At 40.1% G+C, this 19,649-nt stretch overlaps 1 protein-coding gene across 9 annotated transcripts in view; it reads left to right on the top strand.

Annotated features, from left to right (window-relative positions):
• The window catches only part of LOC122626963 (polyhomeotic-proximal chromatin protein-like), a 229,925-nt gene extending 210,546 nt beyond the window's left edge, over nt 1-19,379 (top strand). For 3 of the 9 annotated variants that reach the window (XM_043807593.1, XM_043807601.1, XM_043807602.1), the window contains 5 exons: nt 1,371-1,608; nt 7,388-7,542; nt 7,620-10,820; nt 10,908-12,866; nt 13,029-14,250. In XM_043807593.1, coding sequence (XP_043663528.1) covers nt 1,371-1,608; nt 7,388-7,542; nt 7,620-10,820; nt 10,908-12,866; nt 13,029-13,895 — 6,420 coding nt within the window. In that variant the 3' untranslated portion in view covers nt 13,896-14,250. Of the gene's footprint in view, nt 1-1,370; nt 1,609-7,387; nt 7,543-7,619; nt 10,821-10,907; nt 12,867-13,028; nt 14,251-14,821; nt 14,970-17,393; nt 17,641-18,486 lie in introns of those variants that run through there. The other 6 variants (XM_043807594.1, XM_043807596.1, XM_043807599.1 and 3 more) reach the window with 6 other exon arrangements.
• Nucleotides 19,380-19,649: the final 270 nt, after the last annotated feature.

Below are 19,649 nucleotides of genomic sequence, written 5' to 3'. Positions count from 1 at the left end.
GGCCATTACGGACATCGGCCTTCCAACTTGGATACGTTTTAACTATGCGAGCGTCCTGCATCGATCATCAACGACGTTACCACCCACGCCGATTATCGATTCTCTCGAGAATATTCGAGAAAATTGCTCCCAAGTTTTTTCAATTTTTTTTTCTTTTCTCTTCATGCTCAAATTATAAGTTTATTGAATGAAAAATAATTAAAAGTATAAGTTTATCGTAAATATTATAAATATTAATGCTTACGCGCTGATATCATAAGAAATTGATTTGTTTTTTCAATCGAATATGAGAAAATGAAATATTTCGAATAATAAATAAAAATACTTCTGTATTTTTTTTTCTTCTTTCTTTGAAACATCAATCTTCAGAACGATTCGACGTTTCTCATTTTCTGATCATTCAACACGAACATTCGCCAATTATGGTGACGCGCGTGGAAATCGACGAACGGAAAGATTACCTCGGCTTTCACACATATAAAGCAAGAGACGCCCCTGATCCTGGAGACGTTTACGTAACCGTTTCACGAGAGATGTGGTTTCTCTCTTCTCCCAAGAGAAGACGAGAGCTTGCTTCCGAGCGACATACTTAGCTCGAGATTTCCTCTTTTTATGGTCGTCATCGTCGACGAGCTCGTCGAGCTCGGGTAAATAAATAAATCGTATCTCTTTTCGTGATTGCGAGCAGAGAAGTGCTAACTACGTATTCTTTTGATAAAATATATATATATATATATATATATATATATATATATATATATACATACAAATGAAAAAGGGTAATTTATAAATTAATAAATGTACATATCTTTAATTTTATTCATCATCTTAAGGATGAAAACTAACTTTTGGTTATATTAATATCAGCTAATTAAAGATTTATAATATATATATATAAATTTTTAAGCAAAAATATATTATTTAGTTCCCGAAGAAACTAATAAATCTCAGTCTTCATTCTGTAGCAGGCAGAGTGTTAAGAAACGGAGGCATTCTATCTCGTCAGCATAATTATAGCAGACCAGTGCTCACGGGAGAGTGCGTGTTATAGCTCATAAATATACGTTTTTCAATCTCGGACAGCTTTCTCGCGTTTCCCTCTTCAATATTTTTGTTGTTTCTGTAACACGTCGCGGCATCCAGCGACGAAGGTCGTTTGAATCAATGCCAGAAGCAGTTGCTTTTTTATTTTGATTTGATCTTTATGGGGTTACATACGAAGGCAAGAGAGCGTTATGGGTAGAGTCGAGAGTGAAAGATAAAGATAAAGATAAAATGAAAGAGAAAAAAACCGGAGAGACAGAGAAACAAAGAGAGAAAGAAAGAGAATCTGTGAGTAATGCGTCCCGTATTTTCTTCTTCTTTTGCAGATTGCAACGCGACCTTGGAGCCCGGATCAGGGCAAGACGCGAGAGATGACCAAGCTCTGCAACCATAAGAGGAAACTTTTGCTACCGAGCGCAGCAGCCAGCCCTGTTGCCGCCTCCTGTACCTTGCCGGTCTCCCCTTCGACGTTATCTTCTGGACCAACGTCGTCGACGGCAGCGCCGACAGCAGCGGCACCGATTCACGCCGACTCGCCCACCTCGCCGGACAAAACCAGAAAAGGTACGCCGATATTTCCGATTATTCGTTTCTTCTTGTGTTGGTTTTTTCTTTGTTTTTTCTTTACAAACATATGGTTACTCTTTCGAAAAAAAGTGGTCCGATTAGATGGACTGGATCTTAAGTTCTTAAAGTTCCTTAGAGTATATATCGTTCAATCAATTTTTCTAATATGGAGTTTTTTAATACCGAGTCCAGTCCAGTATTGAAACATATAATAATAAATTCTCATATGATAATTGTTCCTCTTATAAGAAAGTGAGGAAAGAAAGATATTATTGAATTTTCTTTTTAGATAATATATACCGGAAAGGTTTAAGAAATTACAAGGAACGATGGATCTTATCGATCATCGTACATTTTACCGCGTGCAATTTGATAAGTAAGCTCTTTCTAAATCACGAATAATCCAATCCATATTACTTTCGTCTTTAGGAACGAATTGGTGATCAATCAGTGTGAACTTTTAATGCTTTAGTTACGAATACATATAACGTGTGATTCTGGGAGAAGTTAAAGAAACTTTTCTTCGATCGATTCGTCGCGTATTAACAAAGTTTTTCGCCTGTAAGCCGAGTCGTCGCCACATAGAAGACCATCGCGCGTTTATTCGACCTTTCTCTTTCTCTCTCTCTCTTTTTCTTTTTTCTTTCTCTTTTTCTCTCTCTCTTTCTATCTCGTCGTATCCTCCAGTGAACATCGGAACACGTGCCAACTCTTATTGGAGGAAGACCAAAAGTTTTTCTCCTTCCGACGGTCGGGGGAATGATCATTAGGAAAAAATTCGTCGCCTTGGAAGGAAGCGAAAGAACGAGAGAGAAAGAATGGACGAGATAGAGAGAGAAAGAGAGAGAGAGAGAGAGAGAGAAAGAGAAGGCGAAATTGCGGCATTAGCGAACAGCCAGACCGTACCCTCTTTTCGCGCGATGACATTAAACCTTCGAATACCGAGAGATACGTGGTGGGGGTAAAAGCTGAGGGTGGTGGGGAGGAATGATGTATTACCACCGGCAGCGAATTCTCCATGGGATTTTCATTACCAAATCCTAACCGTCGGACGACCGCGCCTGTATTTTTTTTCTTCCTTTCTCTCTCTCTCTCTCTCTCTCTCTCTCTCTTTCTCTTCTCGTTCCTTCTTATTATTTTTTGTTTCTTTACTCCTCCTCTCATCTCGTTAATTAAACGGCTGTTACTCGAAGCGTCTAGCTCGTCGTGCAAGGACTCGTCGTTGGTTGCTGCCACAGCTGTTCTTTCGTTGCTCTCTCTCTCTCTCTCTCTCTCTCTCTCTCTCTCTCTCTCTCTCTCCCTCTCTCTCTGTCGCTTTCTCTCTCAAAATCACTGAAATTATAATTGTACATTCAAATTAAATTCTAGCACCCATGCTCACGTTTTGCAATTCTTCCTCTCTCATTCTCTCTTTCTCTCTTTCTCTCTCTCTCTCTCTCTCTCTTTCTCTCTCTCTCTCTCTCTTTCTCTCTCTCTCTCTCTCTTTCTCTCTCTCTTTCTCTTCATGTTCGCTCGTTCGATATTAAAAGGACGACGAGAATGTGATTAGTGAAAAGCACGCTCGCGTTAATGGCGAGGTAATAATTAATCGTCGCTTAATACCCGTCCGGTCACGTGTTTGTCGATCCGCAGAGACAACAAGTCGTTACGCGAGTGAATTGAAATTTTCCACGGAACGATCTCACCATTATCGAAAATAAACGCGGCGGTGATGGGGTTTCGATTTATTCGTTGATTTGTACACGATTGATTTGCCGAAATATTTTTCTTCATATTTTCCATGTAACAATAATATTTCATTTTTTTGTGCATTTCGTTTCATACTTATTCGATTGATCATTCGATGATATATGAAGATATCTCTCATCGCACGATATTTCAAATGATCGATCGTATAATCTATATAGAATATATTTTTGAAAGTAATCGAAGCAAGCACAATGTCAAACGTCGACGATTGCAATGTTTATAGAAATTTTTATGAAAATATTTTAACAATGGCGAGTTCTCGTGAGCAAGCAAAAAGCAAAAAGAAAATAGAAAAAGAGAGAGAGAGAAAGATAATGTCTGCGCTTATGGTCGTCTAAAGTGACGCGAAGCGCTGATGCAAGGTAGTCGAGAGGACAAGATAGAGAGATCGCAGTCTTCACCCCTTCAATGATATTCCTGCCCTTTGAAGATCGGTATAAGGGTGAGAAGAAACGGGAAATGAAAGGGTCTTATGATTTCTCTCTCTTTTTTCTCTTTTTACCTCTACGTGTTTCAAGCGTGCACCTACAACGTGCATTTTCCTCTTTTACGTTCGCGAGAAACGACGCCTTTCTGTCTATTATTATTATCATCATCATTATTATGATCATTGTCATCGTCATCATCATCATCATCATCATCATCATCATTGTTATTATTAATACTATTATTATTATTATTATTATTATTACTATTATCGTGACTGTTACTGTTATTATTATTCCTTTTTTTTTATCTGACTTTTTTCTTTTTTTTTCACAATAAAATATATCTACGAATATATTTGAGCTCTCTGGAAAAAACAAGTTATCTAATCGAACTATGAATGGTAAGGGAAGCACTCGCGTTCGATGAAAAGTCGTGAAAAAATTTTTAATGAATTTCTCCTAGAATTCGTTTCATCGTTCGTCTCTCTTATCTCGTTAACTCGTAATAATGGTTATTTTAATTCGTGGCTTTGGAATAAGTATTAGTAATAGTAGTAGTAATAATAGTAGTAGTAGCAAAGCAGTAGTAGCAGCAGCAGTTTTCTCCTCCTTTCCGTACAATGGATAGAGTGAAATTAAAAAGCGTCTACGAAGCGGTCGACAAGGAGAACGTTAAAATAGCTTTTAAAAGTACGCGTATAAAAGTAGAACGGGAGAATTGGTTGCTCTTGATATTTTATACACTTATATCATAAATTCCATTTGCTATCGTTTTACCTATTACACATCGTAGATAGAAAATAGAAAGTCCAAATAAACGAATCATGGAAGAGTAGTAGGTATTATCGTGTTCGAGGTGTGTAGGATATTACAGCATACTGGGCGATATAAATTGAATTCCGTCATGAAACCGTTACAATGATGGGTTGGTGGAAATGCATTATATACTCGAGCAGAATCGTCGTCCATCCCCATTTTGTGGCGTGCTCGCGCATGCCCGTTCACGATTTTATGCCCTCTTAAACAATTTCCACTCGTAAACAATTTTCCCCTTCTTCGTCGATCGATCATGCCTGTCTCACGTCGGCGTAATGCGTGCTGGTTAAACTCCGACGTCCCAACATCGAACGATTTCACGAGCGACGCATCGTGTGCTTCGTGCGTTTCGTGTGTTTTGCGGTTCTCTCACTTTTCCATTCTCTCTCTTTCTCTCTCTTTCTCTTTCTCTCTCTTTCTCTTTCTCTCTCTTTCTCTCACTCTTTCTCTACCTCCACAACCCTTTCAACACCCGCCCGAACCCCTTCTCGGTCCGTTGTATCCATCTATTATTGGAATCAAATATTCTCGAGGGACTTTGTCCGAGAGGGATGTATTCGCGAGTCTAATAAACGACATGAGATTAAGTTGTCTGTTATCGAAAATCGTCGTTAGTTGACGACGAATAAATTCGAAAAAACAGAGAACTTCGAAGTCTTCTTTACGAAAAGGAAGAAGAAGGATTGGAAAAAAAGGGAAAACCATTCGATGAATTCTTAGAGCTTTTTATTTAATAGCGTTAACGCGAAGATTGCAACTCGAATGTATCTACTATTCGATAGTATTTATATATATATATATATATAAGTATATGTATAGGTATCTGGCGAACGACCGCGCGTTTTCCATTCTGTCTATCAAAGGAAAATTGAAAGGATCCTTTTGATCTGCTCCTGTGACGCTTATCGCTTTTGCTCTTGATAACATGTCGAGGATAGCTCGGAATTGTGATGGAAGAAGGAAACGCGCACCCTGCGAGATGTCCGGAAAAGGGACCAATCGGCCGTTCGTGTCTTCTTATCGCGCGGCCGATCAATAAGTCCCGGGAGGAGGAAAGAATCCGCTCTCTATTCGCTGCCAACGACAAGCGATGCGTGGTGGTGGTAGTCACGGTGGAGGAGATGGCGATGGAGCTGATGCTGCTGGTTGTGGCGGTACTGCTGGTGGTGGTGATGGTGGTGGTGGAGAAGCCCGGACGACTCTCGAGGTGGGGAAAGCATCCCTATCTTCGTCGTTGCTGGTAGACACAGACTTGATAAGGGTTAATTTCATACGAAGAGATGGGGAGTAAGGGAGCGAAGCGAGTAACGCATACCAACGCGAAGTACACATCAACGTGGTACGGGAGACGGGCCAGAGTAGATGAGAAAAGAGACGAGACGGTGGTGGTAGTCCGCGGTCTCGCGACTGTCCGCTCGTGATTCTTGCGCCTGCCCGGACTAACGTGCAATCCCTTGCAATCTCTTTCTCCTCCTCGTCGCTCTGTGTAGCCCCTCATTGTCGCGCAAGCGCACTTCAAATCACGAGTATTCAGTCTGCAACGACGCCTCAACCACGAAACGTCTGATCCGGGCTAATCTCCAATGATCGCCGGCAACTCGCTTCTCGGCTGTCTCGAAAGTCTTAGACTTTCCGTACGTTGTCGTCGGGAAAACGACGATCAACTTACTTTTCATGCTGTGAGTTTGCCTTCCTATAGTCAACAGTTAACTCACGTCTCATTCGATCGCTTTGGTGTCGCTTCGTGTGCACCGTCAATCGAGTTAGTGGAATACCAACGATGTGTTTATACATCTTTTAGTTTTACTCGATATATTTCGATGATATTACGATCGAGAGTCACATGGGAGTGCGTTTCGGGTTGAAGTGTTGCCGAGTAAATTACTGATATTCGGTCGGTTTATGCTCGTATATATTTTTTAATGTTTTCTTTGAATATTATAAAATTATCGTGAATAGAGTTATTCCGTTGCGCTTATCATTAGGAAGATTTACAGCTTACACTGTTGATTACAACTCCTACGAAAATAAGGGTGAAAGGGAATGATTGGCGCGTTGATGTGAAACCCCCTCGGAAGCCACAAAATGCTTCGAAGATTTTACGCAAATCTTCGTCCCCTTGAAAATCGGGTTAAACCGCCGCCACTAACAGAGATAGAGACAGAGTGAGAAGGTAGTAGGGGTGAAAGAGAGAGAATGAGGAGGTGCCTTACTGCGGAGTAGAGATTCATTACTAGCCGCACCCCCTTCCACCTCTCGTTCGTCCTCTTTCTTCTCCTTCGTTTCCTTCGGCCCGAGTTATCTCTTCAACCCCGTTCCATTGGTGTTCACGCTGGAGAATAATTATCCGTTGTAGCTTTACAGATAAAAGACCCCCCGTTGAAAGCTACCTTTTCTCTCTTCTCGTTCGCCCTTCATCGTAGCCCTCGTAAATCACAGCAATTTCGAAGTGTCGACGACTGTTATAGCACTTTACCGGCACTTGTGTACACTCGGTCGATAGCTTCCGGCATAGATGCTCTCACGAACGAATACAAATGCTGATTTTAATATTTTTTAAGCGACCCCGCAGCATTTTTATCTCCCGCAGCATTATTATTTTCGTATGATAAAAAGCTTTTAAAAAGCTTTTGAAATATTATTTCATTCCTTTTTTTTGAATAATTACGTAAACCGTGAAGATTTTCTATTTTTTAACTGTTAATTTAATCGACTTGTTTGCTTAATTTCAGATACATTTTAATTATAATACGCAATAACATGTTATCAATTCGTATGCGCAGATGGTCTCAGCAAGAAAAAGAAGAGAAAACTGGTGGGTATAGGGGGCTTGTACTCAGGAGTTTCCGTATCGCAACTTCTGGCACAACGGGAAAGAGCTATCGCTGCTGTTTCCACGTCGGGAGTTCAAGGTTCATCGGTGCCTAATGGATCGCAGGTAAATACCGCTCATAATTCTTCTTTGATTGCTTTGGCGATAATAATGGCTTATTACAAATGCACTTTTCTTTGCAGGTGTGGCCGATCGCGATCCCTAATTTGCAGATGCAACAACCCAATCAACAAATCTGCCATCAATCGTTAAATTCACCCTCTCAAAATCACGACGTGAATAGTTCAGCACGAAACGCTCAACAGCGGTTAAATCAGCACAATATGCCTGGGATGCTAATGGGAAATCCGCTAATTATGAATCAGCAAAGTACTAATTTCAATAATATGACCCAACAACAGCAGCAGCTTTTGCAGCAACAGCACCAACAATTATTACTACAGCAACAGCAGCAACAACAGCAACAGCAGCAGCAACAGCAACAGCAACTGATGCAGCAGCATTTATCGCAGCATCAACAGCAACAGCAACCTCAGCAACTTTTACCTCATCATCAACAAATGCAGCACATGCCGTTGTTGCAACAACATCAGGAGCAGCAACAGCAGCAACAACAGCAACCACATCCCAATGCTGTAGTGAATCAATTGCCGCAACAGCAAGTTCCTCATTATATAAATCAGTTGAATCAACAATCCTTGCACGTTATGCAGCAACAACAACAGCACTTGAACCAACAGCAACAGCTCCACATACAACAAATTCAAAAACACAATATGCAACCGCCACAACAGCAGCACTTAACATCGGAAATGGATCAACAGCAAACAGGAAATTATAATTCACAACTTCCTCAAGAAGGTTATGTGCATCATTTACAATCTTCGCAAATGTCGCAACCTGTACTTCATCCGCTTCAGCACCAGCTACATCAACATCAGATACAGCAACAGCAGCAACAACAGCAACAGGATCAGCATGGTATGCAGACTCAAACTATCGATCCATTTCAAATGCAAATACAACAACTACAACAACAGCAGCAACATCAACAACAGTTGTCGCAAATGTGCGTGCAGGCTCAGTATCCTAATCAGCAATTATCTCATCATACGATGGATATTATACAGCAATCTAACGGCGGGTCCGTTATGAGTGGAATCAATCCTTCCGATATGCAAAATAGACATGGTCGTACGCAATCAGCTACGGAAGATGATTTAAGTGCTAAGCAAATGCAACAGCAGCAACAACAACAGCAACAGCAACAACAGCTGTTGATGCATAATCATAACTTGCAACGGCATCAAATCGTTGAGAATGGAAATCTGTCAAATAATCCTCACGAAAATGCACAACGAATGTATACGCAAGGCCAAGTTCAGTATCCAGCGAGAAACTTTGATACTCAGAAGATATCGACTGTGGAAGCCAAATTTGGTCATCAACAACAATACACTTTAGTCAGCCACGCGGGAAGAAGTCCAACTATTAACCATGCTACAGAAGTACAATCGGGTATGGGACCAACTAGCGGACAAGCAGGAAATATACATTTTAACACGAGAACACCCCCGTGGCAACAAAATCGTACGGTTGTCACGACTAATCAGTCTTCATTAACTACGGTCCAAAATATCACTTGCAATTCTTTTGATCGTGTTCCTCCTCTTCATCATCACATTCCACAGACGTCAACCTGGACGGACGAGGTAGCGAGGAAAAAAGCTAAGTCAAGTAAGAGTATGATGAAAAAACAGCGTCAGCATGGTGCATCGGATATAAGGAGTAATAATGGTCTTGATCAGCCGATACCAAGTCCAATTGACGAATTTAATGATAAAGCGCAACAGAATAGCGATCAAATCGGTTCCACGGTTAACAGCAGTGGCCCCTCATTTTTAGAGGATCCTAGTGGTTATTTAGCACAGCAAACCGCTTTACTAAATAGTACTATATCGCGGCAAACTGGCGTTAATAACACTCAAGTGGCCATATTGAACAGCCCGAAAGTACAACAAACGAATCACAGTACTCATACAGCAAGTAATCCCTATCTTGCACAACCAAAGCCTTCCTCTGCTGCCAGTCCTTCAAGTACAACATTTAATTCTGTGAAAAATCATGCCACTTCGCCAGTAGTGGTGCACAGCAGTATGACGCCGACGTCTAGTAACGGTGCCATCGATTCCGACGGTAGCCCGTGCCATGGCTGTGTTAGCAGTGGTGACAATCAATCCTTCGTTCAAGATCAATATAACAAACAGCAATTACATCGACAATACGTATTGCATTCTGATCAACGGGAGGATCCTGTTACATCGTCGACGTTTGGTGAGAAATATCAAGGGAGTCAACAACAAATTGATTCAAGACCTATTCAAGGAGGCACTGTTAGTACTAGTCACGGTTCACCGATCGGTACAAATAGTCCAGCCAATTCGGATGTCCCTGCTTCCTCGACACCTGGAATATCTCAACCAGCGACACCACAGAGTTTAACCTCGTCCCAACCATCGACCCCGCATAGTTATTCGCAACCACCGACGCCCCATTCTCTTGCATCGTCGTCTGGTCAATTGCCATCTCAACCTTTAACTCCGCATTCTCATCCATCTTCGTCGAATCAGTTTGCAACTCAACCGTTAACTCCTCAGGCACCGCAGCCTTCGCAATCATCGTCTAATAACAGTTTGGAACAGCACTTGGAAATGTCGTGTTCAGTCGCAAATAATCCCAGCGCTATTTCACCAAGTACGTCTCCTTCTCAAACATATTCTACGCCTATGGACAATATAACGTCTCAGCTACCAAAAAGACAGGCTGTCAGTACGAGACAGCTATCGCTAGATGGCTATCAACCACATCCACATACAGTGAATACAGTTTCAAGGATACCATTAAATTCTTTTACCAGTACGTCGTCCGTGATAACGACTATGGCAAGCGGACATACGGTTAGTAGTAATACAATTACGTCTGTGCTTGCTGGAAGAGCGAATACGGCGACCGTATCTATAAATACGCCCTTGGGGATGCCTAACCCTGCTATTTTAAACATTCTTTCCAATAAACCTCAGCAGCCAACAACGGCACCGCCCGCTCTCGTGAATGTAACAGCGACGTCGACAACGGCGCATCATCCGCATTCGATTCCCCTTACACCTAGTCAATCGTCGACGATCACAGTATCGAAGTCACCATTGGAGATGGTTCAGAGTGTAGTAAGTAGTATTCAGGTACCTCAAGCGACGACTAATTCACCAATGCCACAGACTCAACAACAGCAACATCAGCAACAACAACAGCAGCATCAACAGCAGCAACAACAACAACAGCAGCAGCATCAACAACAGCAGCAACAACAACAACAGCAACAACAACAGCAACAACAACAACAACAACAACAACAACAACAACAACAACAACAACAACAACAACAACAGCAGCAGCAGCAGCAGCAGCAGCAGCAGCAGCAGCAACAACAGCAACAGCATGCTCAGCAACAGCAACATCCGCAATCGAACGTTCAAGTTCACAATGTTCTTACATCTGGTGGTATATTGAAGCATCCAACCGGATCTACTTTGCCACCCGGGCATATCTTAGTGTCCAGTGGTGGACAGCTCATAATGGCAAGCACTGGGTCTGCTATTAACGGCGTGATGGCACCGCCACCACCAAAAATCATTTCTAATACGAATTCAATGCCACCATTATCCGTTTCGCCGATGGTCACTAGTGTAACTGGAGCAGTTAGTCAAGTTATACCGGCAGTTGGTGTAGCTCAGCAAGTGATAGGACAACCGACGGTTTTGGTTAATGCTATACAAACACCGGTTCTTATTCAACCCGGTGTTATGACGATGGACAGTATTGGACAAAATGTACAAATACCTCATCTCACGGTTGCTACCGGGAACGTTATACAAAATGCTCAGTCCATCTTAGACGCAAATCAAGATGTGACGAGGAACGTGAGTACAAATCAGGGTATCGTGAACCGTCAACCGGCTCTACTTTCACCCGAATCCGCGCTGAGTAAAAAGAAAGCGTACAAAAAACGAAAGACCAATCCTCAAACCGTAGCGTCGATGCTTCACATTGCTTCGTCTCAACAAAATGCGGGTATGCTTATGCAATCGCAATCGAATTTTGCACAGCAAAATTTCCAAACACAGAGCATAGGTGGGCCGATGTTGCAGGCCCTTACAATTGTTCCTGGCAAAGGCGGTGCACCCGCTCAATTGGTCATGAATGGTCAAACCGGTGCAACGTCCGCGCAATTTAACACTCAACAGATTATTACAAATCCTCAACCTGCTCAACAAATAAATCTTTTGCAACCGGTTAATTTGTTGAATGGAGCAGCTGGAATGGTACAGAATTTCCCTACCATCCAACAATTTATCGTGCCTGGAATAGGAAGTATGGTCATGTCTGCCGACGGTACTGCAACTTTGTTGCAAGATACTGGAAATATAGGAATGCAGCTACAAATACAAAATGTAAATGGTCAGAACGTCCTTACGCCGGTGCAAAGTCATAGCGGGATATTTAGTCCGAGTCAAAGTATTTTGGCAGCTGGACCGGCTGGGATGGTGATCAGAGCACCGCAAGCAACTGGCAGCAAAATCATTCAACAGCACAGTCCTGGTGCACAGTTCCTGTCTCCCAATAGTGGTCAATTTCTAGTAAACGGAACGACGTCTTTTGGGAATCAATTGAGTCCAATAGTGGCCAATGTTAGTCCCAATCAGCAGGTGACATTTAATACGTCTCAGGTTAGGCCACCCAATATGCAGGGCCAACAGGAATTTATACAAATGAACGGCCAAACGTTGATGGTACCTTGCGGGACCACCCAAAATATTGCCGTTTCATCAGCACCGAATCAACAGAACACAACTTTCGTTCAGCAAAATACAACGATCGTTCAACAACAAACCACTATGGTATCGAACAATCAGATACCAAATTTTCAGACAGCGCCTTCGAATAATGCAGGGGCCGTTGATCCAGCTTTAAATCTCGATCACAATCAGCCATATATTCTAAGTTCGGGCATGATCTCAGGAAAACCGCCATCTTCTCCAAAAAATAGCATTAATTCTCCTACCTCTGATCAAAGCATGGAACAACAGCAATATGTTCTTGCTAGTAGCAGTACTTCCGTTGTCGAGAAAACGGGACAGCAAATCGATCAACACAGTCCGTTGATGGCGAGGCATTCCGTATCGACTCAAACAGCTGGTAATCAGGCAAATATAGTACAGGCGGCGATGATGAGACAGGGTTCTCCACCAGATACGACCACGCATAGTCCAGGAAATAGTCAGCGGTCAAACAGTCCGGCTGTCGACACGACAACGCACGGAGCAGCTTCTCCCGCGCCACCGATCAGTGCCAGACAGCATTCTTCATCTACGGTAATATAAGAAGCAATGCGCATAATGCATTATTAGATATAATACATTACGATACGTAGTAATAATTATTCCTTTTGTGGTCGTACATTCGTTTTTCTTATTACTTTTAAAGGACTAATTTAAGTGAGCGCGAAGTCGAATTTTTTAATCGTATGGTTTTAGCCCATGGTTCATTGCGTGTCAAGCAGCGAACCTGATTCTGGTGACATCACGATGGCGTCAGAAGATTGGAGGATTCAGGGTGTTACCACGAAAGAGATCACACTAAGTCAACCCAATCTTCACGGGAAGACTTACGTGGAATCGACGGTGACTACTGGGATCCAGGTTGGTACCCATGTAGAACAGGGTAACCGTCATCTAGCTCTAATAGACATGCATCAGCCAGCCGATACGACACACGCAGAAAACACATACGCTGACTCACAGGAGCATATGGACACATCATCACCAAATCATTCCATTTATTCAGACACAATGGACCACTCTCCACTGGAGGATCAGCTGAGCGTCCCTAAAGAAATAACGGATATCTCTCATCAAGAGATCGATGTCAATAATCCGTTGCCTGTTGTAGGACAAGCGCATTATCAACCGATCCTCTATCATAGTCATCATTACGTGCCTAATACAAACGTGTATCGGCAGCAAGCCTTAGTGCCAGATCATGCTCATTATACTATGCTACCTCACGCGAATAAATTCGATCCTAAGTCTTGCGATCTTGAACTTCAACATAATATCGTCGAAGAAGATAGCGATCAAAATTCCGAAGATAAAACTTCGGAACGAGAAAATATTCCCTATTGTCCCCAAAATGTTGCCTGTCAAAAATTCATTGGCGTAGGTATAGCTGCACCCGGTCTTTACCCTCATTTATATAATTATAGGTCTGACCCTAGTGGCATTGCTGTCGTAAATTATTCACCAAACAAACAGGCGTATATAAATCCTTACGTTTACAGTCAACTTGCATATGCCCAAGAGGGTGACGATGGGGAGGAGAGTGATTCCTCGCTGGAGGAATAGCATCTTTCTTTCGTACGGTCGATCGATTAACTTTATTGAATTTGTATATTAAGAGAAATAGGTTCCACAGTGGCAGCCGCGGATAAATGGCGAAACACTCATTGCGAACCCATCATAAATCGCTAACATTAAGTTTGTAATTAATTTGTATCTAACGTTACTTTTACTTTTTATGCGCGTCTTTTTTTTTCTTTGCGACGCGGAGCATATATGCTCGATCATCTATAGCGTTATTATTTAAAACGTAAATACATTGCAATAATGTAAGCGTATTATTAACCGTGTGCTAGTGGATTATTCGAAAAGATCCATGGTTCTTTATAATGAGAAGAAATAAATCTTTTGCTGAACAATATCCTTCTGATAATCGAATGATATAATATATATATATATATATATGCGTATATATATATATATATACACACGTATGTGTATATATATATATATACACACATACATACCTTGTGACGAAAAAAAAAAATCTTGCAATGAGCATGCGTTAAAAAGTTTGAGTTTGTTTATCTCGTATCGCTCTTGTTTGCATGCTAAAATGAAAGAATGACGATCAAACGTACCACCTTCTTACTCGTTTTATTCGTAAGCGCGGTGCTATTTAAGTTTGTAACTGTTCTACGTTAGATTTTACGTTGCCTATGTCTTTATTGATTTTTAAAGAGCTTCTCGAGTAACGATAACGAGTTTTAACGATAAAACAACAAAATGTTGAAGAGAGATCCGGGTGATCTGATATTCGTGTGCTTTCTTATCAATGCTCGGTCGATTCGAAAGAATGATGACGCTATTGCTGAAAAGAGAAACAAAACACATGGTTTAATGCGAATATTAGTTGGAAGTGTTATTATTGATATGATATTAGCATGCGGTTGGTAAGCTTGTGCCTGAGTTGATCGAGTTGTATTTGACAGATCTATACGTCAGAGACGTTGAAGCAAGCGGAAGGTGTGGTGAGCACGGTGAGGTGCGAGGGCAGGGAACATGCCCTCGGCCGAGGAATCAAGCGAAAGCTGGAGTCCATCCATTCGATGCATTCCACCCTGCATGAAGACCAAGATGGTCAGTATTTTGTACGGTACAATTAGATCTTAATTAAACGTCAATAGCTAGATTAATTTTCTTTCGTGAAAGGAAGTATTCTTGCAGAAACTTTTCGAGTACGATAAGTTTTAAAAAGGACGCATTCGTTTTAATAATTTTTCTGTCGAAACCTCCTTTTCTTTTTTTTTGAAAATTCCTCTACATGCCGGAATACTTCTTTTAAAAATACTAGCGCAAACAAGGCAATGTAAATTTTTCTGTAGATCTTGAATATTTATTATAATACTCGTTAATCTATTCCAATCTTTTCTACGAGCTCTTAAAAATATTCTTAATGATATGTCACTTTTTAATAAGCACGTGGACGTGATTATTGCAAAATTGATTTTCACATTACAAAACGTACGAAAAAATTTGGTACGAGGGGAATGTTATTATCGGTTATGCCTCTTTGATTTGAGTATATTTGATTATGAAATGCCACGCGATGTGTACTATAAGACGCTCTTCAAACTCACATTTGCATTGATATTTGCATGAACGATGACGGTCTTTCTTTGCTTGTGCATGTTTAGTATAATGCGCGTATTCATGTGGTACGCTTATTCGCTGCATGGTAAATTGCTTTTGTAATCGCTTGGAGGTGTTTGTAAGTTCTTCATTTTGTATTCACGATTGTAACTTTTAACGGCCATTTATCTTTCTTTTATCCTACGGTATATAAAAAAAAAAGAGAAAAAAAAGAAATCCATATATACTTAGTTACTTATTTACGCACGTAATTCGATATCGCGTGCGTAAGTAGAGAACCGAGAGAAAACAAACAAATAACATTTCGTCATAAAGCTGCTTTATCATTAATTACATTCGCACGAATGTTTACGGAACAGGTAAGTGACGTCAGTACTAAACGGATTTCATTTATTGTTCGCGTATTAGATTTGTAAAATACATAAAATAACAATGTTACTTGTTATATGTAAATAATATACGTCAAAGTTTCGTTGCGTTTACTAATTGGCTGTCAGGTTTGTTAATATCATATTCTCGCAATCACATCGAATTGTGTGGCCAGGGGGCTTCAATCACATATAAGTTCACTTTGTAGGGGGTGTGGCTCATCGATTTACGGCGTTACCTGTATATATTCATCCTCACATAATTTTTGTACATAATTGCTATGGCATGCGCGCAATACGTCGTGGGTGAAATATTGACAAATTCTATAACAAATCCGGCTTTTAAAAAATTTCATCGAATTTCAATCGCGTCATAGGAATTTTATTTAAATACGTTCATATGACGGTTATAATAATGACATGATTTGGATTTGTCGGATTACATTTTTAAAATTTTGATTTGACTCAGTCCTTTAAAGTTCTAATTTTAATTTAAAATAATTCCAATCGAGAATCGAGTATATTTTATATCAATAATTATTTTTCAAGTAATTAAAATGAAGAAGTTTTTTTTTTTTTCTTAACAAAGATTTAACACAAAATACAAATAGAATCACTTGCATGTGCTCACACGAACAACCCGATATATTTTATCCCACTTCTGATTTCGCCTTATCATCAGTGAATGATGCAACTAATTATTTTTAACGAGCACACGCGCGAAGCAAGAAGCACATTTCGGAGGATGGACAAATGTACGGCTCGATGTAAAAGACGTAGTTGTAAAATTCTAACAATTCACCAAGGCAGTACGAGCTACGGGACTAATTTTTCTGTGACACGCACCGCAATCATAATTAAGCGTTACGTTGTTTTGCGCTGCACATCTGAAACAACAATTAACATCCAAATGGCGAAGGACTCTGTAAACTCGTTTGATATTTATTTAATTATGTCCAAAATAATCTTCAAAATCACAAAACATTATAATAGTTATCATGCATTATGATAATTTATAATATATCGTAGTCTCAAAATACCAAGCTTTTTCTCTCTTTGCGCTCGAGTATAAACAAAAAAGAAAAGAAAAAAAAAAAAAAACACAAAAATGATTAAACTTTCGATAACAGATAATTTACAATGAACTATATATTGCTATTAATATCAAACAAAACGATATTTATATCCAAATAATTTCCATTGTCCTTTAACATTTATTTGTCAATTTCTTTATGATATGTTAAAATTATTTCGATCGATCGATAATGTTATAAAAAAAAATGTCAAGTGCAAAGAGTTAAGATTACTTCATAAACTAAATATGTACGAGCTTGCAACAAGTGTCCGAATAGTCAATATTTCAATAGTCTGCACAAATCCAATTTAAGAAAAAAAATTTGTCTTCCTTCCAATATCTCGATAATAATTCCTCTCGCACCATGTATAATATGAAACGAGCCACGAGCCCCGTTTATACAGAACGAAAAGTAGATAAAGATAATAAGAAAAAGAAAAACAAAGGATCGTTCTTTGGAATCCTCAGTAGCCGAGACAAAGGTGGAGGAGAAAAAGCAATGGAAACTGGAAGTGGGTGAACTCGTGTGGGGTGCAGCAAGGGGGAGTCCCGCTTGGCCGGGTAAAGTCGAGTCCTTGGGTCCACCGGGCACGATGACAGTTGGGGTCCGTTGGTACGGGGGAGGGGGCACTCTCACCCAAGTCGATGTCAAGGCCCTCAAGTCGCTCTCCGAAGGCCTCGAGGCACACCATCGTGCCCGAAAAAAATTTCGGAAGTGAGTTTGATTCGACCTTTATCAGATCTCTAGCAAAGAGATCGAGTCTTTTTTACAAAATCTCATCTATATAACAAATTGTTTTCCAAAGAAACTTTTGTTCTTAGCAGACAATTTCATCGGTATGAAAGTAGATTGTTGTACGTGGTTGCTGATTTTTATCGACTTGTGTTACTTAAAGAAAAAGAAAAAAAAAAAAGGAACGCATTTTTCTTTCCATGCGAAAAGAGAAGAATGTTTGATAAATTAAAAATGATCACGTGAAACGATAGTAAACATACAGCAATATTCATTAGCAAACCAACAGCCAATTAACTCATATAATATAAATCGATTTTGTTTTACGTGTTCTCGCAGCTTTTATTATCGTAAGCGCAACGAACGAAATCTACGAGGAACGATGAATTAACATCGAATCATTTAAAAAAAGTAACGATAAAATATTTGGAAAACTATAAGAAACGAAATTATATATGTATTACTATTTCATATACATATATCTTTTTCTTAACGGCGATTGTTTCTACCCTTTTCGTAGCACGTTTAGATTTTCGTTTCGCTTTTGCTTGATACACCGATCATATTATTCTTATTATTTTTATTATTATTTATTATTATTATTATTATTATTATTATTATTATTATTATTATTATTATTATTATTATTATTATTATTATTATCATTATCATTATCATTATTATCATTATCATTATCATTATCATTATCATTATCATTATTATTATTATTATATAATTTTATTTAATCGTATGCCGATCGAAGCGGCATTCCAAGGCCTATTACTCGATTAACTTTACGATTTTATGCTTGACCCTTGTGTTTTTTAGAAGTCGTAAATTGAATATGCAATTGGAAAATGCGATACAAGAGGCTATGGCGGAACTGGACAAGATAAGCGAATCGTCGCATCATCGAGAGAAGACGGCATCAGCGGTAAGAAGATCATCGAAGGTTTCTTCGAGTCCGACCACGACCACGAGGAGTCCTGCTGGCAATGCCGTCTCTAAGAGATCGTCCAAGAGATCAATGGGAGCAAGTTTGGATAATGGAAAAGCCGATCAAAAGCAATGTCGATGATAATTCACTTATAACAACTTATTCGCCTGTCGTAGATCAGAATAATTCGGAAATAGGAAAAATCGATTAATTCGAATATCGAACGATATAAATGGCACATAGCTGTTTCTTATAATTATCCATTCCTTCTTTTAATCGGCCCCGAAGAGAAAAATCTTTGAATTTTCTTCGTTCCTCTTACTCCTTATTTATTCCGTCTAGAGTCCTGAAAGCTCCTTTACGATTGATTAGCATCGAAGAACACGTTCTCCCGATCGCGTTTCTTTGAAACGAAAAATCGAGACACGCATACCTACCTTGACGTCGTTCGCTTCTTGTCGATACCCTTCAATTAAGAATTTCTCAGTTGTTCCACGTTGCGATTGATCGCTGATAAAAGTATTCCCTTTGTCGGCTGTCACTCGTTCCAGAGCAAAGGGAGATTAATCGTTACCGCATTTGTATAGGCGATCGTCTATATAATAATCCGACGTTTCTCATTCCTCATTCTACCTTTTCTACAAGACGTAACCTCTTTTCTTTTCCTTTTCCTTTGCGTGCAAAAGTCATCGGGAAAAGCCTAACTAGTCTAAGAAAAACGAACGAAGAAAAGTTTTATGTCGATATAATCAAGAGAAAAAGAGAGAGAGAGAGAGAGAGAGAGAGAGAGAGAGAGAGAGAGAGAGAGAGAAAGAAAGAATGATATGAAGTGGGGAGATGAGAATCAGAGTGATCGGAATCGAAGTAACGAGCCGTGAGAAAGGAGAACTAATCTCTAATGGCAGCATGGGGACACTTTTTATATCAGGCGTGTCTACGGCTACCGAGCTCTCGGCTTTTCATCGACGTCCACTCGCATAATTGATCGTTACTTCCTGTTCGTTCGTTCGTTACAACGACTACGAAACTAACGATCAAAGATCTCGCTCGTTAC

This window comes from Vespula pensylvanica, chromosome 2, assembly GCF_014466175.1.
Source record: "Vespula pensylvanica isolate Volc-1 chromosome 2, ASM1446617v1, whole genome shotgun sequence".
Lineage (NCBI taxonomy): Eukaryota > Metazoa > Arthropoda > Insecta > Hymenoptera > Vespidae > Vespula > Vespula pensylvanica.
Note: the sequence above shows the minus strand (reverse complement) of the source record. Positions and strands in the feature narration are given on the sequence as shown.